This window comes from Rhinolophus hipposideros (genome assembly GCF_964194185.1).
Source record: "Rhinolophus hipposideros genome assembly, chromosome: 8".
In the NCBI taxonomy this organism is placed as follows: Eukaryota; Metazoa; Chordata; class Mammalia; order Chiroptera; family Rhinolophidae; genus Rhinolophus; species Rhinolophus hipposideros.
Genome location: NC_138054.1, coordinates 32,655,848 through 32,681,796, shown reverse-complemented (window position 1 = coordinate 32,681,796; position 25,949 = coordinate 32,655,848). Strand labels below are relative to the sequence as shown.

Sequence of the window (25,949 nt, the reverse complement as noted above, 5' to 3'; positions counted from 1 at the left end):
CCAAGGATGACTACAAGAACTGCTGAGGTATTCTACTGGCCCAGCTGACAGTGGTACACTGCACAAGTGTAGTGTTTCATTTTTATGGTTCTTGATTTTTTTTTCCAGCTGCATCAGGTACAGGATGCAGAAAAGCTGATTGTTAGACTGCTCCTAGATGGCATATTTGTGGCATGGGCACAATGGAGGGATAATAGCCTAAGAGGGTATGTAAAAGAATGGTTCCCAGGGCCAACCAGGGGGTACAGACTTGGCACAAAAGAGGAAGCTGAAGGAACTTGGTACAAAAGAGGAACCCTGCAGAAAGTGGAGATGAAGTGAAAAAGTGGGTGTAATGAGAGTGAGGAGTCAGAGACAAAACAGCATACTGGACTTTCAGTGGTATATAGGTGGGACTCTTTTGATGGATGACATTATAGGAGTAGATTCTAGAAGTGAAGGTGAAGTTGTAGAAATGGTTGGTGTACTAGACTACCTGCTATCAAACGTAGATGTATCACAAGCCATGTATAATGACTTAATTATAGTCGAGGTTTGTTTCTTGCTCATATAAGTCATCCAATGTGGTCAGCAGGGGTGTCTGCTTCACTGTAATTCAAATACCCAGGCAGATGGAGCTTCTGTCATCTTCAACCAGAAGCTTTCTTTCAAGGTCATCTGGGCATTGTCATCCTGCTGGTATAAGAATAAAGAGCAAGGAGGGAGTGCATATAGGTGGTTTTATGGGCCAGGCCTGCAAGAAATGCACATCCATTCCTCCCCATGTCATTGGCCAGAACCAGGTCACATGGCTACATCAAACTGCAAGGAAGTCTGGGAAATGTGTGATTGTACATCCTGGAAAAAGAGCAACCAGCAGCCCTTGCTACCCTTGAGCTTTAAAGCCATTTTTAAAGCATTTGCTGTTGTGATGCTGCTACTTAGTTTTGTCCTTTAGTCCAGAGATAAATTTCAAAAAGGCTAACTTTAAAAGATGAACTGAAGTGAAGAAGCCTTATCTGATCATACATGAAAAGCCTTCCCTTGTAATTCTGTTCCTTAAATCCACACTTTTTTTTTTAATCTAGGCAGAAATCTCTGTAACCCAATTTCCTCATTTGATGAAGTGAGTTGCACTCTTTTTCCTTCATCAGAAATGTGTACAATTTTTTTAATAGAGCCCCTTTATCACCCACTTTGTGCCAACAGCAAACATTAAATAATACAGTGAGCTATCCATTAAGTCACTGAAGGCATTAGCCCTCACAAATGAACCAGAATGGATTTGTGCCTGATTTAAGTGCAAGACCTATTTTGCTTCTGACTGTTGCTTTGATAAATGAGGGAAAGACTTTTTGAGCCATACCAATATTTTCTCTCTCTTAACAAGCTGGTCAGTGTTGCTTTTTAAAACTAGGTGAAATCTCCCCAACAAATCTCCCCAGTTTTTCCACCAATAGGAATGCGAGGTAAGCACAGCATCAGCTGAGAGTCATTGGCTGATAATGTAGAGTCACAGTTACTCCACCCACAACGAAAGGGGTGGAGATACTGTAGAGGACCCCTACAGCAAAGAGGAATTTTTCCCCCAGAAGAGACTTTGGTCCCAAGAACCATGTGATAAGATTTAAACGGTCTTAGTGTAGACTTGAATAGTTCACCATCTTCCTTTCCAAAGTTATATGGAAATTCTTCAGAAAATAAACACTATGTCTTGGTGAGGAAAGGTTCTTTAAAGAAACATGGTGAATTACTACAAAGTACTAGGAGTGCCCCAAAATGCTTCCTCCTCTGATATTAAGAAAGTTTATCACTCGTTAGCTCTTCAGGTACACCCAGACAAGAACCCAGAAAACAAAGAGGCAGCTGAGGAGAAATTCAAACAAGTAGCTTAGGCCTATGAGGTCTTGTCTGATGCTGAGAAAAGCAACAACTATGACAAGTCCAGAGGGAACCATAGCAAAAGGGAAAATAGAGGAGACAGCAGAGATAAAAATTATTTAAAGGAGGAACTATGATTTGAGAGGCTACACTGTGGCTCTCAAAATGTCTTTGAAGACGAATACCTCTTCTCAGGAGATTATTTTTCCCCTGGCCGTGCGGGTAGGGCCAAGAGATTCTACTCCTCCTTCTTTGATGTGACCCCCATATTGGACACAGGATTTTCCACTTTTGTATCCCTGGGCTCCAGACCGAGTCCCCCTTTCTCTGGGACACATGTACCCTTTGTGAGCAGTAGAATGGGAAACTTCAGACTGGTCACCACTTGTAGCCAGATAGTGAATGGCAAGAGAATTGTTATGAAGAAAGTTGTAGAAAATGTGAGAGGGAAGACTGAAGTGGAAGAAGGAAACCTGTTTCATCAGATTCCTCCATGTCACTGGTAAGGAGTTGCTGCTGTATTTCTTTCACAAGGAGACTTTTCTATGAGACTGGTGATCCTGATGCTTATCAAAGACAGATCTGGAATCCAAGAGTGTGTTGAACTGGAATGGACAGAGGTCAGCTTAGTCCGAACCTCTCATTTTACAGAGGAAGAGAATAATGGGCCAGATATCACACAAGGAACTAGGAAGCAGCAGAGTTTGGCCTCCAGGCCCAAGTCTTCTGATTCTAAATTGACCCTTCTTTTCCCCTGCACTATATTTGGTATAGTAGAGACCACCACCATAAGTACAGCTTTCTGAGTCAGTGCCCTACCCTCATAAACCCCATCGACTTCTCTTCGACTTCTTTCTTGCCTTACCTTGCTATCGTGCAGTTGCCCAATCATCATTGTTTTTCTCTTTCTAGCTTCTTTCTCTTAGCTTCTTCTCTTCCTACCTCATCTTCTTTCCGTATATTTCCAAAGGACCATACATATCACAGGCTCCATTGAAAAAGTCACCTAGACGTAAATTAATGTTGACAGAGAGAAAGAATAAAAAGTAAATGGGTTAAGATTTTTTATATGCTTTTTTTTTTTAATAGCTAGCATTTATTGAGCACTGAGTAGATGTGGGGAATTCTACTTCACATGTGTTATCTCAATACCACCTTTCAGTAGTGAAATACAGTAGCTATCCCTGCCCCCATCATGTAGATAAGGAAATGGGGCTTGAAAGATTAAGTGACTTGCCCCAAGCCCCACTTAATAAGCAATAAAATAGTGTCTTACTCTAAAACATATTTATCTACTGAGCTATAACATCTACAGATCCTATTCATTTATTTGTAGATCTAGGGTCTTGCCCTCATTGGAAATTTATAGCTGACATCTTTAAACCTTACTTCCATGCATGAGTACTTGCTGGAACTTATTAAGTATGCAAACATTTTGAATATTATTGCCCAACAGGTACTTGGTTACTCTTACATGAAGACAGAAGCAATGTAAAAAGTTTCCTTGAAACTAACAAATGATTATCCCTCAACACCGATATGTAAATAGGGTCCCAAGATGTGAATTATCTTTGTTTTACCTTTAATTATACGCAAAATCATGGGATTTGTTTGTTTGTTTGTTTAACTGGATCTGGTCATACTCCAACCCCTTCATTTATACTAAACGAATGGGTCCAGAGGAGTGGTTCCTTGTGGAAAGTTACTGATGGAGCTTGCAGTAGAACTTCTGTGTTCCAATTTCCACCCTCAGGCTCATTCTAGTACACCCTGCTGACTGGCAAAATTTGGATTTCATTTGCATCACAAACTTTTATAGAATGTATGTAACAAATGATTAGCTTTCTTAATTCAAGGAACTTCCCTGTGTTTGTAATTTTTATGAGACAAATGTTTTATGTAGTTTTTAAATTTTAAAAATTTGAATGAATTTTTTTTAACTTGAACAGGAATATTCCTGCATCTCTCCAGCAAAAGGTAGCATTCAGGCAGAGCACTCTTCCAGAAAGGAAGCAAAAGATGGATTTGAAATTGGAACATATGTCTTTTCTTTCAAAGCCTGTACATTTCCACTTGGAAGCCGTTGAGAACCTACTGTATGTCAGGCACTGTGCTAGGTGCCTGGCGTAAATGCATCATTTCTAACTTCCAAAATCCATCAGAGGGTTATTTTCATTCTACACATGAGGAAACTGAGACTGAGGGAAGTCAAGTCCCTTACCCAGAGTCACACCGTAAGTTGTGAAGACAAAGTTCAGACTGGTTGGCTTGGCCTGGAAGCTCACATCTCCATTATGCCACATTCTACTCCCATTAACCTGAGCTGCTGTAGTAATGGTTTAAGAGGAAAATTTTTGTTGTATGAATTCTATTCATTTCAAAAACTTTAAAGTGAGGATTTCCAAATCGAGGTTTCTTTTATCAACCCTAGTCTGAGGTGAACTTCTGTGGCTACTGAACAAAGGGAAAATCAGAGTGAAGCTTGAAACATAATTATCCATTTTTTCTTAAATAAAACCCAAATTTCAGCATTTTTCACAGACCTACTTGGCTTTTGACAGAAATGCTGAGTTGTAGGACTTTCTGCCAGCAAAGATTTTTTTTTTAATTAACTTTCATTTAATCAAGGAAGTTTTCTTGTTGTATAAAAATGAAAGCAGTATCATCTCTTCCTGATGCCTGTCTAAAATCTGTAGTAAATTGAGTAAGAAACCAGTAAAGGAAAGATGGCAAGCAGCAGGGGCTATGCTGCTTTCTAAAATCATTCCAAGTGAGTCGACATTCCCCTCAGTGTGTAAGATAGAGTGTAAGATTTGAAGTCATGTATGATTCAGATTTCTGTGACCTCATACTGCCTTCAGAACTGTGACTGATTTCCAGATGTCAAAATCTCCTCGACCAACTCTCATAGTTGCAGGTTTTACTGATGGTCCATCTTTGGGATTACTAGCTGCCTAAATAGAAAAGACAAAAACAAAAACAAAAAAGCTTTAGGATTGGAAAGTTAATTCCTATGTTCTTAATTTTCCACTCTTGCCCTATCAACCAACTGCTTTTCTTATGTGCTATGGTTTTGAACAATTGTCTCTTACAAATTAATCGGAGACATGTATTTGCTAGTAGATGACAAAATGAAGATTTCCAACACTCAGCTACACCATAGACCAGTTAGAAGTATTTCTTGTCCTGTGCTGGTTTGTGTTAGGTGGTTAACATGTGAAATGAGGACCATGGTCCTGTCAAGGAATAATGACAAGTGATGGTAAAACTCACAGCTCAGGGACCATTTGCAAGAGTGGTTGGTGTCTCATAAAATCCTGTCAGAAATACAATACCCCCTATTATCATCCAAGGAGGCAGAGGGGGAGGGGACTTGCCTAAGGTCACAAAGTGGTTGTTTCTTCAGCCCCCTAGCCTAGTGGTATTTCTCCTACAAACTCAGACATTCACAGCACATTTTCTTCACAGCCTGGCAAAGCTCATGAGAGAGTTTAGAGGAATGGCCTCTTTGGGGATGGTGTGGGAGGGAGCCATAGTTTTATGTAGTTGTAGCTTCATACTGTGTCACCTTGTGTATCCATCAGTGGGGAAGGTGGGTACAGATGTGTGTGGATAAAGCGAATAGATTATGCGAGGCTTACTGAGCATGCACCACTGGTCCGTCTCTTGAGCCCAGGTCCCCTAAGAACCAGCTCAGCTTCTCTCCACAATAAACAATAACAAAACTGAGGTGCTATTCAGCATTCTTCTCAGCGCTTTTTTTCCCAAAAGTTTCAAATCACTTTCTATACTTGGGGTCCTCATATCTTTTATGGGAAGCCCATTTTTACTTCACCCCAAAGCTTTGTAGTCTTCAGGGGAGCTGGAGTGAAGGGTACCTGGTTGGGTACCTGAAGGGTGTGGAGAATGGAGTCTGAAGAGAACAGGGGAGGGAATTTGCTGAGGTGGGTAGAGCCCTGCCCCTCACTACCCTATTTGCATCTCAAGGATCCATTGAGAGGAAGTACAGCAGGGCCCTCAAAATAGGAGGTTGATTTTTAGGTTGAGGCAGAATGGTTCTCCTTTTAAAGGGCAGACTAGAAGTTCACAGTGAATGAGTTGTTTCTCCAATACCCATTGTTGTGATTAACATGATTCCAGAAAACCTAAGACTCTAGTCCCCATTGGTCCATCTAGACAACACATCAACACATATTTACTTCTAATTGTCAAGAAAAACAGAAGGGAGTTACAAAAAGAGCATGTGCTTTGGCTGTAGGCAAATGAGAGTTGAAATCCTCTGCTATCCTTTCCTAACTTCTTGATCTTGGACAGCCTAACTTCTTGCCTTGATTCTTGGTTTGCCTGTAAAAGTAAGATGATAATCCCTGCCTGTTCTAATTCATAGAGTTGTTTTAGGAATGAAGTACACAAAATTCAGCATAAACTTTAATGTATTTTATAAATGGAAAGTGTCATTCCTTTCGGAAGCAATATTTTTTATCCTTAAGGGCACATACTCCAAGCTTGCCGTCAGTTTTTAAGACATGACATTTGTGATGTGATCTTGAAAACAAGAACAGCTATGAATTGTATTTAATCCAAAAATAAAAGTAGAATATGGAAGATAAAAATAGAAGATGCCATTTTTTCCATTTTGGCATAAGCAAAAATTAATGATTATAACTTGGAGAAAATCAATATGACTTTTTCCTTTGAATCTCCTTTTTTCCTCATTATTCTTGAGCTTTTGGGCTTACGTGTTGGATTTACCCTCTGCTTCTATTATAGGAAATTGATGGAAAGTCCCTGCTATTGATGACAAGAAATGATGTGTTGACCGGACTTCAGTTAAAATTGGGGCCTGCTCTGAAAATCTATGAGTATCACGTAAAACCTCTGCAGTCAAAGCATTTAAAGAACAATTCTTCATAGTACAGTCAAATTGGGGTCTTAGACCTCAAAAAGTACATTATGACATAATTTAGTTTCACGTGATGAAACTTTGTTAACAGAATACATACATGTGTATTTGTAAAGAATTTCAGTCAAATGAAACGTTATCCTATTGGATAGACTAGGCAATCCATCAGCTGACCTGAATTCAGCCAGGAGGATCAAGGACAACATGTGGACAGGGTGGTTTTCATGGTGGAGTTCATCAAAGAGAGTGAAAAAATCAATCTTTGACATGATTAGACACCCCTCTTCAGAAAGGCTTTGAACTCATAAGGATTGTCTTCATTTCTTCATAGATTGCTTTCCCAAAATCCTTCAAAAAGAATTTAATGGAATGATCATCTTTCTGTTACAGATTTGGGGAGGGGGAGAAAAGAGAAAGGGATGGCCATCACCCTTGAATTCCTCTGCTTCTTAGAGCTGATGTTATTTGGATGGAATTGCCAACACCCTTTTGTATAGAGGGTCCTCCACTTGACCTTATTAAGGTTTCACTGGGATATGCTGCGATGTTTGAAGTGAATATGCATCATGGCCCCTTCAGGAGCAGAACCTAGCTCTGAAAAGAGAAACTCTGTTGTGTATTGGGGGTAACCATCCATATTCAGCTAGATTTCACAGGGGGCAATGATATTTTCTGCATAGAGTTGCTTTTAAATTGGGTCTTTGTTTTGAAGAAAGCATTTTATCATTTTATGGTTTGTATTTATAATAATTTGTTTCTGAAGAAATTTGCCAGGAGTCACAGATCAAAAAGCCTTGTTCCTAGTACAGAATATTTTTATATCTATTCCTCCAGGATGATGTAATATTTTTTTAATTGCTCTGATGCTTTGTTTGAATCTTGGTTTGAGTGCTTGTTTTTAAGAACTTGAAGAAGCGAGCTTGTTACATCTCTGTTCAAAGAGACATTTGTTCAATCTCTGTGTGTCAATACCTTGTTGGATTGGTGCTTTGTGGTTGCAATAAAGCATTGCTTCAATTTCTTCACAGTATGAGTTTGATCTTTTCTGTTTGGTTGCTTCTGCAGCTGGGATTATGAATTAAGGTTGCCCCTTAAAATCATGGAGAGAAAGTTAAACCATTTTTTATAAAAGAAAACTTTAGAGAAAGAAAACATACAGATATATATGTGGGTTTATCTTCTTTACAAACTGAATTATCCATGTATGCTTTGTTCTTTCTCCTACCCCCACCCAACAACCAATTTTTGGTATCCTTTTAGCCAAAGATTTTTTTTTTCTGTAAACTAGTGGCAGTCATAATTTGGGGGGAAATTCTGGTGAAAGCCATGGACCTTCCCTCCAGACAAAAGCTCATATTCCCACGTACAAAACTTTGCTGAGATGATGAACTTTCTGAAGTTCCCTCTTTCTTTAACTTAAGAGTCACTATTTTAGATAGTGTTGTAAGTCAGTTAGTTACCCATGGAGATTATTTCTCTAAAGAGTACAAAGTCTGAAAAACATAGGAAATGATATAGTAAGTGGAGTTCAAAAATGTGTTCCAAATTAATTCAATTATGGAGTTTATGGAGTATCTGAGATTTAAGTAATGCTTTGTTTTGCACTTTAAATGGGAGAAGGGGTTACAAAAGAGACATTTTCTATCCCCAAATTCTCACAGTCTACCTGAGAAAGCAAACAGAAAACATAAAAATAAAAGGCAGAATATAATTAAGTACTGTGAGCAGAAAGTGATAAAAGGTGAGAATTGTACCTGCTGGTAATTTAGGTGGGAAAGAAGGGACAAGAGTTCGCATAGAGGGAAGATGGAATGAAGAACTTGATTAACCTTTCTGAAGGAGTTTCATGCAAGAGAAATACTGATGACAGTCGAGCCCTATACCACAAAGGGATAACCTGAACAATGTCCAAGTTCTGCTTCTGTGCAGCCACCTGATACCTTCCATATTAGTTTGGAATAGGGTTTGGCTCTGAGTGCTAAAAACTGCCTCTCCTGCTCTTAACCTCCACCACAAGAGGTATTGTAAACAAGACAGAAGCTTGCTTCTCTTCATCTAAATGTCCAGACAAGGGAAGCAGGGATCCCTGTATGACCTTCCATGATGTTAGGAACACAGACCCCACCTATCTTTTTGCTCCATCATACATGATACTCATTCCCAGAATTTTACTGAAAAGGGAAATTTCCTTCTTTTAAGGACACTTCCAAGAAATTGTTTGTAATACTTCCTATTATATCTTGCTGTCCAGAATTCAGTCACATTGCAAGGAAATGTTTGAAATATTTCTTCTTATTCTTGGAGGTCATGGGGTCAATTAAAATTCAAAAGTCCCATTATTCTGTAGATAAAGGAGAAAGAATATTGGGGGTGATTTTTTGTCACCAGTCAGCTGACCATTGAACACTTAGAGCACAAGACACTGAAAATGTGTCTATAGTTGTATGTTTTCTCTAGATTGAACTTGGGCTCACACTCCTTTTAGTCTCTAGATGGGTTTTGTTTTTCAGTTTTTACCACAGTCACTTCCCACAGCTATTAGAAGCTTTGTTCACTAATTCCAACCTAACCCAACTAAGCTTCAAATCTGGACTGCTCTATAAATGCTCGTCAGGAAAGAAAAAAAAGGAAAAGAAAATGTCTTAATTGAAAAGCAAACCAAAAGGAACCCAATCATTCTCTAGCCTCTGTTGACAGCTTTCAGGTAAAATTAGCAAATTAAAGATAGTCTGCCTTTCTTACACCCAGAATAAAGGTCTGTGACAGGCAGAACTTAGTGCCTTGACAGTAACTGAAGGTGCTTTCCTTCCTTCCACCTCACATCCTCAATCCAGGGCAAAAGCAGTGCAATCAAAGTAGACCATAGAGAGTGGCTGGAAGTACTTGAAATTCAGCAGGTAGGCAGCCTTTGTCTCCAGACAGCAGTAAAACCGTGGATGTCTGATTCCTTTTCAGATCACACTGGATTTCTATTAGTGTGATCTGGGTCTGCAACGAGTAGCAAATATACTTGCCATCTGGGGAAGCCCCTCATGAGTGCAAGTGGTGATCAGTATGCCTCAGTGCCAATAGATCTTATGTGAGAACTGTTTAATGTTGAATGTGATTATTTTCAACTGGAGGGGCAGACAGGATATCAGAACCATGAGGGATTTTTAAAAAGTAATTGCCACTCTACCTCCGCTCCCCACCCACATTGGAACCTCGGATTTAGACCCTACAAAAGATATTTAAGGAATTGATTTAAAGGCAAGTTCACAAACAGGTTGCTTTTCAGTGGAACCTAAGCTGACATGTTTTCCTTCGGCCTGTGCAGTATGTGTGTCTTTTTACAACTACATTTGCATTCTTTGAGGTGAGGCTGAAAGCTCCAATTTATGATAATCTTTTAATTCCCTAATATTTTGCAACCAGCAACTGCACACTTTTACATTACTTGTCTGGACCCTGAAAGTATATGAAATTTAGGTCCCTGATCTAAAGCAAAGAACATACAGAGAGCCTCCTTGGAGTAGATTAATTCAGGAACTAGAGATTAAAAACAGAGATTGAACTAGAATTAGAAATCTGATTCAGGAATTCGATTTTGGTGAAAAGAAAACAAGCTGGCATATTGCATTGCGGTGTGCAGCAGATTTGAGCATCATTTTTGATTCTTAGTGGACATGATGAATACGATGAAAAACAGACCAATTGTTGGTAATCTCCTCATTCTGCACTCACCAAATATCCCATCTGAGCACGATTTTATCCCTCTGAGTTTAGCATACACGGTCAGGGGTCCACACTGTCCTTCCCTAGCATTAATGAAATATATCTTTGGAGGAATTTAATTTAGAAAATTCAAATGACCCACCGTTTTCCCAGCCACTCCCAGATTTGGAAGCCGAGTGCAAAAAGTACTTACTGGTGGTGATCCATCTGCCTCTGACGGTCATTGCAAATGGAATCTGCAGGGGTCAGGTCTGGGCGCAGAGCCATTAACTGTTTTCTGTAATGATTTGGAGGGTGAAGTTAAATGTTCAAAGAGCTGACTGCTGGAGGACAGATATGCTCCTTAGGAGAAAACTTGTTAATTCTGCTTCCAAATCAGGAACAGAAGCCACAGGACGGAGGAAAAGAGCCATGGGTGCATTAATGAGCAGCTCGTTAGCTTCATGCTGTAGCTATTAAGTAGTTTGGGTACCATTTCTGGCCAGTAGTGGCAGTTCTATATAGATAAAAAGAGATTAAAAATATCACATCCAACTTCATTTGGTGACTGTGGCGGTCTTATGTGTTTGTGAATTTCAAGAAAAGCATTGTGCCGTGCCTAGCACTGGGGAAGAATAATGGAGGAACCTGTGAGTAAAGCAAAAGGAGGCTTTGGCTACCCACTTTAGGTAGCTATATCGATATCCACTTACCTCAGTGAGGCAGGGTGTTCCTGTCTACAGTTATCTTTAGGGAGAAAATAGGAAAACTGGGGATGTTTTCCTCTTCTATAGAATAGTACATGGGCAGACCTACCAGCTTTGTCATAGCAGAGGTGGGGAAGAGGTCCGTGAGGAAAGGTGTAAAGAATGCTGAACATACTCAGTACCTGTGGAGCAGGCCATAGCCCGAGCAGCCAGCTCTACAAACAACGAAGGGGATATGTGCCACAAGATAGCATATGCTACCACCTAGGCATCGCCCATGGGGCATCTCAGGTTACAGAGCTTAAAGGCCCTAAGCTTCCAGAAAACTCAGGTGAAGCAACCAAGGAAAGATGTGTCACAAGGATCTCCAGCTCCATCATCTGTGGGACATAGATGGCAAAGTTTTCAAGTTAAATGTCTTCTTTCTGAATTAAAGTAGCAGAATCATTCCTTATATTGTGTTTCATTCCCTTTTCCAATAGATTGCACTTTATTTTTATGTGCTGGGAAATATAGCTTGAAAATAAGACTATAAAACTCATCAGATTATAAATGTATTTTGAGGGGAACTCAGTAAAACTCTTCAAGTAACCAGCATTTCCTGCTTTTAAGAAGTAGTATTTGGATGGTATTCTCGCCACTATGCCAGAACCCAATGACACCAGTTGAGATACACTTGAGTTGCAGTGGATGGGAGCCCTGGGGATGCTCCAGATAGAGCTGGGCTTGAATCCGGCCCCACCATTTACCTGACATGGAAACTTGGGTAAGTTGTATGACTCCCCTTAGTCTAGGGTACCTCATCTATTCTCTAGTGCAAATATAGAGACATTGCAAAGCAACACTAGCCAATAAAAATGTGCCCTGTCCAATAAAAATATAATGTGAGCCACATATGTAATTTACAATTTTCTAGTAGTCACTTTTTAAAAAGCAAAAAGAAATGGGGGAATTAAATAATATATTTAACTCAATATATCCAAAATATTACCATTTAATATACAAATTATTATGATAAACTTTGCAGTCTTTTTTTCATACATCTTCAAAATCCACTGTGGATTTTATACTTACAACACATCTCAATTAGGAAAGAACAACACAAGTGTATCGGTTAGGATTAGTTTCAGTTACAAACCCAAATAACAGTACTTAGATAAGACAGAATTTCTCTACCATGTACATGAAGTCTGAAGGTAAGCAGATCAGAGTCAGTATCCACTCCATGACCACCTGGTCCCAGACTTCTCCTCGCATGTGGCTCCACCATCCTCAACACACAGCTTCCTGTGTGGTCCAAGATGGCTGCTTAAGCTTCAGTTATCACAACTGTATTCCATCCAAGAGGAAGAAAAAGGAAAGAAGGGTACCTGCTATGGGAACTTGCATACAGCACTTCCACTTACATCCCTTTAACAAGAACGTAGTCATTTGGCCATACCTAGTTGCAAGGGAGGTTGGGAACTGCAGTCTTTATTTCAGGCAGCCAAATGCCCAGTGAAATAAGGACAGAGGGATGGATAGTGTGGGGAAGCTAGCAGTCCTTCCATAACACTAGTCTCATAAGGATGGAGGATCAACTGAGACTAGAGTGTACAGTCATTAGTATTATAGGACAAGTGCATTAAAATATGGTTTATTACTATGATCTCACTTCATTTCAAGCCCAGCCGAGTCACAGAACTAACAAACATAAGCTGAACCCAAATACTGCTCATTTGATGCATCCTAATCTTACTAAAAGATAAAACAATTACTTTCTCAGGTCCTTGGATAGCGGGTAGCTCTGGATGTTTTATCTTCATAAGGGTACATAAAAGAAAAAAAAACCTGCATTACTGAAGCACCATAAAAAATTGTTATGCTGAGTAAAGGGAAATATTCTGAGCAAAACGCATATGTTTCTACTGGTCCCCAAAGGCCTAGAGAAGTTACTTTGAGGCATTTGTGAATTCTAAATACATCCTGTCCCTAATTAAAAATGAACATTCTAATGACATTCAAATGGTTTTGTGAGACTAATGAAAGGGAGACCTCTGATATTTTTGGGTCAATAACAAACAGTAAAAAGGTAAGAAAATAATAAAATTTTAAAATCTGAATAGATCTGCATCATTAATTTGAGCCAATTAGGTTGACATCAGTCTGTTTAATTGCCTATATGGGCAGATTTCATAATGAATTTTTAATGTTAAGGTGACTTCACCCAGCCACCAGAATATAGGTTATTCATCAACCTTCTGTATGGGGTGCATGCAGGATGCAGAGTAAGTTAACATCAGCCTGATCCACAGATAATTAAAACGTACAACTTTGGAGCTATAAATTCACAGGGGAGAAATTCACAGGAGAAAGGGAACACTGGACAGAAGATCAGGAGATCGGGGTTCTGGTCCCAGATCTGCTGCTGACCTATCTGCAAGACCTTGTACACATCTTTTAACCTCTGTTGGTTCAATTGTCTCCCATATAAAATAAACAAGTCCAACCAGAAGTTTATTTCAGCATTTAATTTCTGTGATTCTTCTGAGAATCCAATTGAGTTACACGCGTCGCTGTTCCCCTCCACCATTCACTTAAAACTTACAGCATTGTCACGTTCTACAATGTCGTTTCCCCTTCATAAACATTCTGTGCATTCAGTCTGATTGATTCTCTCTTGGCTATTCAGTGGGCTGGGAATAGCTGTTTTTCTTCAGAATCCTTGAGTTGGCTGATTGTACGAGCCTATAGCTTTCAGATTAAATCGCTCTCACTGTATCCCCAGGTGGAAGCATCCCCACTCCAAGAATAATTGTGGCAGGATTTAGGGCATAGGGACTGTCTCTAGCTGTTTGGTTCCTGGCCATGGGTTGACTTAGGGCTAGGGAAATATGGTTTGGTGTATGATTTAGATAAAGGAAGTGGTTAGATTGCAGATGAGAGGCATGCTTCCAAGTAAGTTTTTTAACTTTAGGAATTAGCTAACCCTGGGAGAGGCAATCTCTCCCTGGGTCTGTAAGTCCCCTCAAGATTCAAAACATCAAAAGATTTAAAAAATAATAAAAAATGAAAAACAAAACAAAACTTGATTAATATATACAAATCTATTCACAAGCCTCTTCCTTCTCCCCAATCTGCCAATCTTGAACTTTCCAGGAGCCTGACCAACCAACCAAGCCATCTGCCATAAGTTTTTATATATTCATACCTAGTGCCACTTTTCTTTATACACAGAGTAGATGACCCTTTGCTGCATTTTCTAAAGCTTTACTCATTGCAAGGATTTCCTTTCACCACTGTCATAAAAGCTACCTTCCTTTTATGGCCCATGTCTTGTGCCCTATAGCTTTACTTGTGTCTGATCCCAAATCTATCATTTCTATCTTACAATGGATTCCTCGCCAGATCCTAATGCATGATGGGTTTGATGGAAACCAGTTCATGATGAGCAGCTCTGGCCATAAAGTTCCTTGATGTCCCATAGACAGACAATTGTCTTTACCAAGACCCAGTAACACACCAGAAGCTATTTTTCAAATGATGAATAATTCTCTGCTACAGATAGCATGTAATTTTCCTGGTGGGGCTTGCTGTAAGCCCCACACTGCATCTTCCTCAATCAGAGACCTTTCTAATAGTGTAAGGTCTGCTAATTCATATGGCCAGGCAGCAAGAAATTTTGCACCCAGCCTGGATATGTTGCAGAAGCTTTTACTACTCAAAGCTGGAAGGTTTCCTTGTCACCCAGTAAATGGGTTGGACCAGTATTCCTATTGGAATATCCCATTGGAATACGATGCCTCCAAAACCTGAAGAGACTACCAGGCATTGTGCTTTTTTCTTAGTGGTAGAAAGTTTGAGATGCAGTAATATGTTCTTGATATTTGAAGAAATGTCCTGGAATGCTCTAGACCAGGGGTCATCAAAGTTTTTCTATATAGGGCCAGAGATTAAATATTTTAAGATTTGTGGCCCAAATAGTCTGTTACAACTGACTTATATTTCTTATTAATTCTTTATTTTCTGTTACTCTACCATCGTGCCACAAAACAAATCATAGATAATACACAAGCCAATTGGCCTGGATGTGTTCCAATAAAATTTTATTTACAAAAACAGGTGTTGGGACAGATTTTTTTCAACCCCTGCCCTAAACCGTTACACTCCTGAAAACCTCACTAATATGGTGGGCTTCTGCTGGGTTTCTCTACCATTCTCTGGATTACAAGCATAGCTTCTTGCTCTTCCAGTCCAATTAACATGATATCATGGATATGATAGACCAATGTGATATTCTCTGAAATGTCCAGATAGTCCTGGTCCCATATACAAAAGGCAGAAAACTTAATGTAGTCCTAGGGTAAGACCACAAATGTATACAGTGTTCATCCCATGTGAATAGAAACTGCTTCTGTCCCTCCGTCTTGATTTGAAAGTCGGATGGGTTTTATCTAGTACCCTCAGGATCCAGTCCCATATATAATCCGTTAGCTCTTGTGTATATTGATTGAGTCTTTGCCACTCTCTTGGCCTATAGACCCTTTGCTCCCTGAGCAGGCATAGCATGTCTCTGGCTGGTTGGTTTATGATGTGACTTGACCCTAATTATAGGTGTGGTAGCCAGGAGGAGAGGTAGAGCTAGATCTCAGGGGAGCACTGCTTCCTTGCTAGGCAGAAATCTCTGCATTGCCTTCAAGCAAGCAGGGCAGTGCTAGCTTTTAACTGGGAGGAGAAGGCCCTTCTGTAGGCCCAGAGAATTCAGGGATATCTAAGGATTCAAGATTTCAGGTACATAAGTCAGGACCCTCACGTTGGCGTGGCAGACCTATTAGGGTTGAGAATTCAATCTTCCTTGAACACTGCTATTCTTATAAGTAAGTCCTGGGCTTGCTGCTAAGCTTTTTCTGCCATCTGGCTGTAGCTTCTGTTTATATACTGCCAAGGAGGCCCTCTTGCTTTCATGCTTTGACTTATATTGGTTATTAATCATCCTCAGTTTTTAAAGTGTTTTTCTTAATGCATTTAATGGTTCGCAGCAGCACCCATCCAAATTCTACAGTCCTTGTAATAATTATTTCTCCTAAATTTCTCAAGCATCTGAGATATTGCCCCTACCATGTATTCCTTTCTTCCAGTATCCCCTCCTAATTCACCTCTGGTGAAAGTTTCAACACTTGTATGACTACAACATTCTACAGGCTCACTGCCAGCTGGCCAGTGGGTCATCCAGCTCCCAAAACCCCATCCTCGAGTCTCTTTCCTAGGACTACTCCTGGTATCACAGGTTGGCTTGCCCCTGAATCACATAGTTGGACCCTGAGATTTTCATGCAGCAGGTTTATTGAGGAATGCTCTGTGGAACAATGCCTATGAGCAGTGAGAGCAGCAGCACTGGACAGAGGGAGAAGCTGACAGTGACGCAGTTGCACCAGAGGCCTCAGCCAATTGGGAGCTGTGCAGCTGGAAGGCCCCTGCAGAGTTATCCCAACTGAGGCAAGGGATTCAGGATTTTGTATCTCCCACAAAGATGATCAGGGGAGTGGATATAAACTTGGGCGAGACAGCTTCCTTTACCCAAGGGCAGCTCCAGCAGAGGGTCCCAACCATAAGCCAGCAAAGGTGAAAGCTTCCGGCATCTGAATTGCTTTGGTCCCAAGAGAGATCTCATGATGAACAATAGCATCTTTAACAGGAGCTTTACCACCCATTTTGTGCTCACAGAAGAAACATTACCACACACTGAAGATGGCAGAGCAAAGGATGGAAGGAGCCTGAGTCCTTTATGCTACCACTAAAAGGCCAAATCAATCCTGGGATAGTCTCTCTCTAGACTTCTTAAGTAAATAAGAGGTCCTTTCAGAATGCCTCTTAGGTATTCAGTATTGGTAACCAACAGCATTCTGACTCAGAAATGCATTATCTCAGTTACTCTGAAGTAGGCATTATTATTATTCCCATTTCAAAATTAGAAAATTAAAGTTTAGGGTAAGTTGCCCAAGCTCACACAGCTAGAAATTGGTGGAACCCAGTCTGAAACTTAGCACTCGCTAGATCTCAAGTCCACGCTCTTCACCCTTTTATAAACATTTATGTGAAAGCTGATCAAACTGGAAGGGGGTTGTGACCATCCCTAGATATGAAGGGAATAGTAGTGTGTGTGTAGCTAAACACCCCATAGGTATGAGAAGAACTCATGAAGTTCACTGTCTCCTGACTTGGTGGAGTGGATTGAGAGGTGCCCCCAGAATCCTATGTTCACATCCTAATTGCCAGAACCTGCAAATGTGACCTTATATGGAAAAAAAAGTAAGTTAAGGATCTTGAGATGAAGAGATCACTGAAGGTTACTTGGGTGGGCCCTAAATTCAATGAGAAGTGTCCTTTATCAGAGTCACAGAGGATATTAGCCCCTTCTCAGAGGTGTTGTGTGCAAAAATCTCCCACTCAGTTGGTGCCTCTTTATTTTGTTGATTGTTTCTTTTGCTGTGCAGAGCTTTTTAGTTTGATATAGTCCTACTCATTTATTTTAGCTTTTACTTCCCTTGCCTTTGAGGTCAAATTCATAAAATCCTCTTTGAACCTAAGGACCATAAGTTTAGTACCTGTGTTTTCTTCTCTTTTTTTCCCCCTTCTGCCGCCTCCCCGTCCCCACTCTGGTTCAAGCTGTTGTTTCTCAGTCTAGTTGTGTAGGACACAGCTCCCTGGCCCATTCTGGTATTATGAGCCTTGTGCTCCTCCCACTGAGGCTGTCGGTCATCAGTCGTTGGTCGGTCACTTACAGCAGGCCACAGTATCCCACACAGCTCACCGCAGCCCAGCTCCAGCAAGAGCTGTTGTTCACAATCTTAGCTGTAGACAGCGAAGCTCACTGGCCCATGTGGGCAGCAAACCAGTGACCTCAGCATTAAGAACATGACGCTCCAACCACCTGAGCCACTGGGCCAGCCCCAATCCTGTTTTATTCTATGCAGTTTATTGTTTCAGGTCTTATGTTTTTAGGTCTCCAAAATATATAAGAAATTCAAATAGACGTCATCAAAATGGCGGCATGAGGTGAGCCTCTGTAAAGCTCCCCTGGAATTTACAACTAATCAAACAACAATAACTCCACAAAGGACTCCCTGCACAGCAGACAGGCAAGACGAAGAGGCCCACTACTGAATTCACCTAAAAGTGGGCGAATCGTTCGAGCGGGGGAGGAGGAAAGGGAGAAGTGCGGGGACGGAGCCGCGTGGGCACAGGACCCAGACCTAGCTCAGTGCTCTGAGCTCGCTGAATCCCAGAACTACGTCACCTGCGGGAGAGGGAAGAACTCGGACTGCTAGGGCTCCGCTTATGGCCCACAGGGCTGAGGGGGCAGCATATAACACGGCTGAACCCAACACTCATGGCAGAGACCTTGGAGAAAAGACTGAGGGAAGAAGGCTGAAAATGCTGGTTTAAGCCCTCACTGAAGAGCAGGAAGCCTTAGGCACTGAGACTAGCCATCCCCTCCTTACCCTCCCAGAGCTCGCCCCACCCCCACCTGCCTGGTGCTAGAAGCGGAACAGTAGCAGTGTCAGATCAAAAGAACAGAATATTTGCTGTTCTGAGAACTGTGGACCGCAAACACAGATTTGCAGCCCAACTAGTTCCGACAAACGGGAGGGAGCTGTGGAAGCGGGACCGGCTGTGGTGGTGGTCACTGCCATTGCTCTGGGCCACCTCTCACAATTCATCCCGCCCCTGGCCCCACCTATCTGGGTGGATCCCTGCAGGAGTAAACAGAACTGCTGAAACATACGTGCTCTGAATCTGGTGCAGGAAGAGCTTTGGAACTTCAAAAGCTCTCCGCATACCCACATGGACACTGCGCCCTGTGACCCAGGCGAACTATTAACAGAGAAGAAGCCCATCTCCCAAGGAATCCCCCCATTGTGTGAAAAGCTGGAATAGTGCAGAGAAAACATAGCACTACTGTGTGAGAGAGGGAAAAAAGGCTGCAGTCGGAGAGAAAATAAAACATTTTACCAACAAGTACTGCAAAACAAAAGAAAGATCTCTTCCTGTTGCAGAAGTCACTCCTGTAGATGTCTAGGAAGAGAAATAATAAATCAGTAATTGCCATGAATAACCAAGGCAACAAGACAGTTCAGAAAGAAAGTGAAAAGTCTCCAGAAAAAGAACTTAAAGATATGGAAAGATGTGACTTAAATGACAGAGAATTCAAGATTGCAGTTCTGAAAAAACTGAACGAGATGCAAGAAAACACAGAAAGGCAATTTAATGAACTCAGAAACGCAATCAAAGAACAACATGAGCATTTTACAAAAGAGATTGAAATTTTAAAAAAGAACCAAATGGAATTTCTGGAGATTAAGAACTCAATAGAAGAAATTAAGAATGAAATAACCAGCTTAGGTAGTAGAGTTGACCAGATGGAGGAAAGAATCAGTGACATCAAAGATAGAAACCTGGAAATTAAACAGATGGAAGAAGAAAGAGACTTGAGACTTAAAGAAATGAAAAAACTCTACAAGAACTTTCTGACTCCATCAGAAAGAGCAATATAAGAATAATGGGCATACCAAAAGGAGAAGAAAGAGAGAGGGGAACAGAGAATATATTCAAACAAATTGTTGATGAGAACTTCCCAAACTTGTGGACAGAACTGGATCCTCGAATCCAAGAAGCAAATAGAACACCTAATTACCTCAATCCCAACAGGCCTTCTCCAAGGCACATTGTATTGGAGCTGTCTAAAATCAATGACAAAGAAATAATCCTCAAGGCAGCCAGGGAAAAGAAGACGGTAACCTGCAAAGGAAAGCCCATTAGATTATTATCAGATTTTTCAGCAGAAACTCTACAAGCCAGGAGGGAGTGGAACCAAATATTCAAACTATTGAAAGAGAGAAATTATGAGCCAAGAATAATATATCCAGCAAAGATATCCTTTAGATATGCAGGAGGAATAAAGACCTTTCCAGACATACAGAAGCTGAGGGAATTTTCTAATACACGACCTGCACTACAAGAAATACTAAAAGAGGCTATTTGACCACCATCAACAGGGACAATTTGTGGCAACCGAAACATAAAAAGGGGGAGAGTAAAGGCCTGAACCAGAATGTGGGAATGGAGAAAATAAGCGTGCTGAAGAAAATGGAATACTCTAAATATCAAACTTACTTTTACATAAACTTAAGGGTAACCACTCAGAAAAAAAAATCCAGAACTGAAATACATACTGTAATAAAAGAAGAAACAGAGGGAAACATCATAGGATACCACCACACAGAAATAATAGACAACAACAAAAAGGCAAAGAAACAATGGAGACACAGCCTTACCAGAAAACTAAAGATAGAATGACAGGTAATCCTCACATATCAATAATCACCCTAAATGTAAATGGACTAAACTCACCAATAAAAAGGCACAGTTTAGCAGATTGGATCAAAAAATAAACCCAGCTATATGCTGTCTCCAAGAGACACATCTCAGCTACAAGGACAAGCATAGACTCAAAGTGAAAGGGGGGAAATTGACACTCAAAGCAAATGGTACCCAGAGAAAATCAGGTGTAGCCATAATGATATCAGACGAAATAGACTTCAGGGTGAAAAAGGTAACAAGAGACAAAGATGGATATTTCATAATGGTAAAGGGGACTATACAACAAGAAGACATAACAGTCATCAATATTTATGTCCCTAATCAGGGAGCACCAAAATATACCAAGCAACTACTAACAGAACCAAAGGGAGAAATTGACCAAAACACAATTGTACTAGGGGACTTAAATACATCATTGACAGCTATGGATAGATCATCCAAACAGAAGATAAATAACACAATAGCAGCCCTAAATGACACATTGGATGAAATGGACATAACTGACATATATAGAGCACTTCATCCTAAAACATCAGACTATACATTCTTTTCTAGTGTACATGGAACATTCTCAAGGATTGACCACATATTGGGACATAAAGTCAGCTTCAGCAAATGTAACAAGATTGAAATCATACCAAGCATATTCTCTGATCACAAGGCTTTGAAATTGGATATCAACTGCGAAAAGAAAGCAGGAAAAAACACAAATACATGGAGATTAAACAACATACTTTTAAAGAACGACTGGGTCAAAGAAGAAATTAGAGGAGAGATCAAAAGATACACAGAAACAAATGACAATGAAAATACATCCTACCAAAATGTTGGGGATGCAGCAAAAGCAGTTTTAAGAGGGAAATTTATATCATTACAGGCCTATCTAAAGAAACAAGAAAAATCCCAAGTAAATAACCTCATGTTGTACCTTAAAGAACTAGAAAAAGAACAAGTGAAACCCAAGGTCAGCAGAAGAAAGTAAATAACAAAAATGAGAGCAGAACTAAATGAAATAGAGAACAAAAAGACAATAGAGAAAATTAATGTGACAAAGAGCTGGTTCTTTGAAAACATTAACAAAATTGACAAACCCTTGGCTAGACTCACTAAGATAAAAAGAGAAGACACTAATTAACAAAATCAGAAATGAAAAAGGGGAAGTTATCACGGACATCACAGAAATACAAAGGATCATCCAAGAATACTATGAAGGACTATATGCCACCAAATTCAATAACCTAGAAGAAATGTACAAGTTCTTAGAAACATATAGACTTCCAAGGCTGAACCACGAAGAACTGGAAAATCTAAACAGACCGATCACCAGTAACGAAATTGAATCAGTCATCCAAATCCTTCCCAAAAGCAAAAGTCTGGGACCAGATGGCTTCAGTAGTAAATTCTACCAAACCTTGAAAGAGGCTCTAATACCAATCCTGCTCAAACTCTTCCAAAAAATTGAAAAAGAGACAGTACTCCCTAACTCATTTTATGAGGCCAACATTACCCCGATACCAAAACCTGGTAAGGACAACACAAAAAAACTACAGACCAATATCTCTGATAATTACAGATGCAAAATCCTAAACAAAATTCTAGCAAATCGAATACAACAATGCATTAAAAAGATTATTCATCACGACAAGTGGGGTTCATCCCCGGGGTACAAGGATGATTCAATATCTGCAAATTCATCAATGTGATACATCACATAAACAAAATAAAGGACAAAAATCATATGATTATATCAATTGATGCAGAAAAAGCATTTGACAAGATACAACATCCATTTATGATTAAAACACTTAATAAAATAGGTATAGAAGGAAAATACCTTAACATAATAAAGGCCATATATGACAAGCCCTCAACTAATCTCATAATGGTGAAAAACTGAAGCCCTTTGCTCTACATTCAGAAACACAACAAGGCTGTCCCCTATCACCTCTGCTTTTCAACATAGTGTTGGAAGTCCTCGCCAGAGCAATCAGGCAAGATAAAGAAATAAAAAGCATCCAAACTGGGAATGAAGTTAAATTGTCACTCTTTGCAGATGACATGATGCTATATGTAGAAAACTCTAGAGACTTTAGTTTCTCAGGAAACTAAAAAGCTATTAGAAACAATCAATGAATACAGTAAAGTAGCTGGCTACAAAATCAACGTACAAAAGTCCATTGCATTCCTACATACTAACAATGAAATCTCAGGAAAAGAAATACAAAATACAATTCCTTTTGCAATTGCAGCAAAAAGAATAAAATACCTAGGAATAAACTTAACCAAGATGTGAAGGACCTATATGCTGAAAATTATAAGACATTTTTTAAAGAAATTGAAGAAGACACAAAGAAATGGAAAGGCATTCCATGCTCATGGATTGGAAGAATCAACATAGGTAAAATGGCTATATTACCCAAAGCAATATACAGATTTAATGCAATCCCCATCAAAATCCCAATGGCATTTTTTAAAGAAATAGAACAAAAAAATCATCAGATTTGTTTGGAACCACAAAAGACCCCAAATAGCAAAAATAATCTTAAGAAAAAAGATCAATACTGGAGGTATCACATTCCCTGACTTTAGCTTGTACTACAGGGCTACAATAATCAAAACAGTTTGGTATTGGCGGAAAAACAGACACATAGACCAATGGAATAGAATTGAGAACCCAGAAATAAAACCACATAAATATGGACAGATAACTTTTGACAAAGAATCTAAAAACATACAATAGAGGAAAGACAGCCTTTTCAATAAATGGTGCTGGGATAATTGAATAGCCACGTGCAAAAGAATGAAACTGGACTGTTATCTGTCACCATGTACCAAAATTAATTCAAAATGGATCAAAGACTTAAGCATAAGACCTGACACTATAAACTGCATAGAAAAAAACATAGGTACTAAACTTATGGACCTTGGGTTCAAAGAGCATTTTATGAATTTGACTTCAAAGGCAATGGAAGTAAAAGCTAAAATTAACAAATGAGATTATATGAAACTTAAAAGCTTCTGCACAGCAAAAGAAACCATCGACAAAATAAAGAGGCAACCAACTGAGTGGGAAAAGATTTTTGCAAACAGTGCCTCCAATAAGGGGCTAATATCCAAAATATACAAGGAACTCATGAAACTCAACAACAAAAAAACAAACAACCCAATTGAAAAATGGGCAGAGGACCTGAAGATACATTTTTCCAAAGAGGACACACAAATGGCAAATAGACATATGAAAAAATGCTCAACATCACTAATCATCAGAGAAATGCAAATAAAAACCACAATGAGATATCACCTCACCCCAGTCAGAATGGCTATCATCAACAAGACAAATAGCAACAAGTGTTGGAGAGGCTGTGGAGAAAAAGGAACCCTCATACACTGTTGGTGGGAATGCAGACTTGTGCAGCCGCTATGGAAGGCAGTGTGGAGGTTCCTCAAAAAATTAAGAATAGAATTACCATATGACTCAGCAATCGCTCTCCTGGGCATCTACCCAAAAAATCTGCAGTTATCCATAAAGATATATGTGCTCCGGTGTTCATTGCAGCTTTATTTACGGTGGCCAAGACATGGAAACAACCAAAGTGTCCTTCGATAGACGATTGGATAAAGAAGATGTGGTATATATACACAATGGAATACTATTCAGCCATAAGAAAAGATGAAATAGTGCCATTTGCAACAACATGGATGGATCTTTAGATTATTCTACTAAGTGAAATGTCAGACAGAAAAAGTCGAGAACCTTATGATTTCACAGACATGTGGTATATAAAACTGAAAACAACAAAAGAACAAGACAAACAAATGACGAAACAAAAACTCATAGCCACAGACAGTAGTCTAGTGGTTACCAGAGGGTAAGGGAAGAGGGGGATGGTAGATGAGGGTAAACGGGATCAAATATATGGTAATTGAAGAACTGACTGAGTGGTGAGCACTCAATGTGACATATAGATGATGTATTACAGAATTGTACACCTGAAACCTCCGTAACTTTACTAACCACTGTGACCTCAATAAACTTTAATTTAAAAAAAAAAAAACCGGGAGACACTCAGGGGAGAACGACAGGCAAAAGGAAAGAAGCAGTGTGACCACGGAGGCAGAGACTGGAGTTGTGGAGCCACAAACGAAGGAAACCCTGAAAATAGCAGAAGCTGAAAGATGAAGGACAGAATCTCCTCTAGAGCTTTTAAAGAGGGCACAGTCCTTCCAACACCTTGATTTCAGACGTCTGGCCTCCAAAATAATAAGGGAATAAATTTCTGTTGTTGTGCACCACCAAGTTTGTGTTAATTGGTTACAGCAGCCTCAGGAAACTAATATACCTGGGATCTTTCCCTTTTATTCTAAATACTTATTTCCCTTTCTCATATAAAGGTAATCAGTATGCCTTTGTTCTAAGTTTGGCTGGATATATTCCTTAAGTGGTAAATTTTTATTGGAATCCCTCATACTTGAAGGCTAGGAAGGATAAACTACTTCCTCAGCAGATGTGATGGCACCTGAAGAGACATGAATGAACATTTTCCTGGGAAGCAGGTCCACAGCCATTATATTCTCAATAGGGCCTCAGTAAGATGGACCCCTCTTCCCCTAAAAAAAAAAAAAAAAAAGAAAAACACCACCACCACCACCACCACAACAACAAACCTGTAAGAATTTCTGAGAGTTGAAGCTGATGGAAGAATGAAAAGCAGCTGAGCTCTGAGAGAAATGAGCACAGAGACTATAAAAAATACAGAGATTGAATTTTCAATATTTGGAAGCAGGAAGAACCCAGTGTATCTGGTTAGAGGTTTGAAATCGATGTCTTCAGAAAGAATGTTTGGTTTCCTCATAAATTCAGGTGAGGAAGCAGAAGTGATACACATGTTGTACAAAAGGAGACTGACTAAAAAAGGAAACTCCATTCGGCCCAGAGTCTGAAGGAAAGGAAATGGTCTTTCTGGATAGAGGGTTAGGGGGTTAGAGAGAAGTTAAGATTTCTATAGGTAAATCTTCCAGGTGATTGAAAAAGATACATTCTGTTTCAATGACAAAAAGTAAAAGGCTGTCTCAAAAGAGTTATTTCTATCCTACTGGGGAGCAAAAGGGGAGAAAAAGCAGGTTACTAAAAGTAAAGAATGGTATGACCTTAAGCCTGACTCCAAAAGGAAAAGGCACAGGACATATTTTATGAGCCTATCTGAAAGAAAAGTTAGGAGATAGAATCTACAGGATTTGGAACAAGTCTTAGCCAGCGTCTTTGCTGCCAAAGCCCCAAGCCCCAAGTGATGGCTTCTGCATTTGGTACCATGCAAACTGCCTCCCAGGCAGTAAATGCATCTGCTGTTATTCCCCCAGGAAAGTACTTGAGATGGGGTGGGGGTGAGGATGGGGAAAGAAGAGGAGAGAGTGTTGTGAGAGCAGCT

At 39.9% G+C, this 25,949-nt stretch overlaps 1 protein-coding gene and 1 pseudogene across 4 annotated transcripts in view; both read left to right on the top strand.

The window, feature by feature from the left end:
- SAMD13 (sterile alpha motif domain containing 13) overlaps nucleotides 1–7,792 on the top strand; it is a 42,211-nt gene extending 34,419 nt beyond the window's left edge. For 2 of the 3 annotated variants that reach the window (XM_081055867.1, XM_081055866.1), the window contains one exon: nucleotides 6,631–7,789. In XM_081055867.1, coding sequence (XP_080911993.1) covers nucleotides 6,631–6,774 — 144 coding nt within the window. In that variant the 3' untranslated portion in view covers nucleotides 6,775–7,789. Of the gene's footprint in view, nucleotides 1–6,630 lie in introns of all 3 variants that reach the window. The other variant, XM_081055865.1, reaches the window with a different exon arrangement.
- Nucleotides 1,722–2,366, top strand: LOC308500913 (dnaJ homolog subfamily B member 6-like; annotated as a pseudogene). Its single transcript has 2 exons — nucleotides 1,722–1,921; nucleotides 2,171–2,366. The product of its transcript is annotated as a dnaJ homolog subfamily B member 6-like (transcript).
- Nucleotides 7,793–25,949: the final 18,157 nt, after the last annotated feature.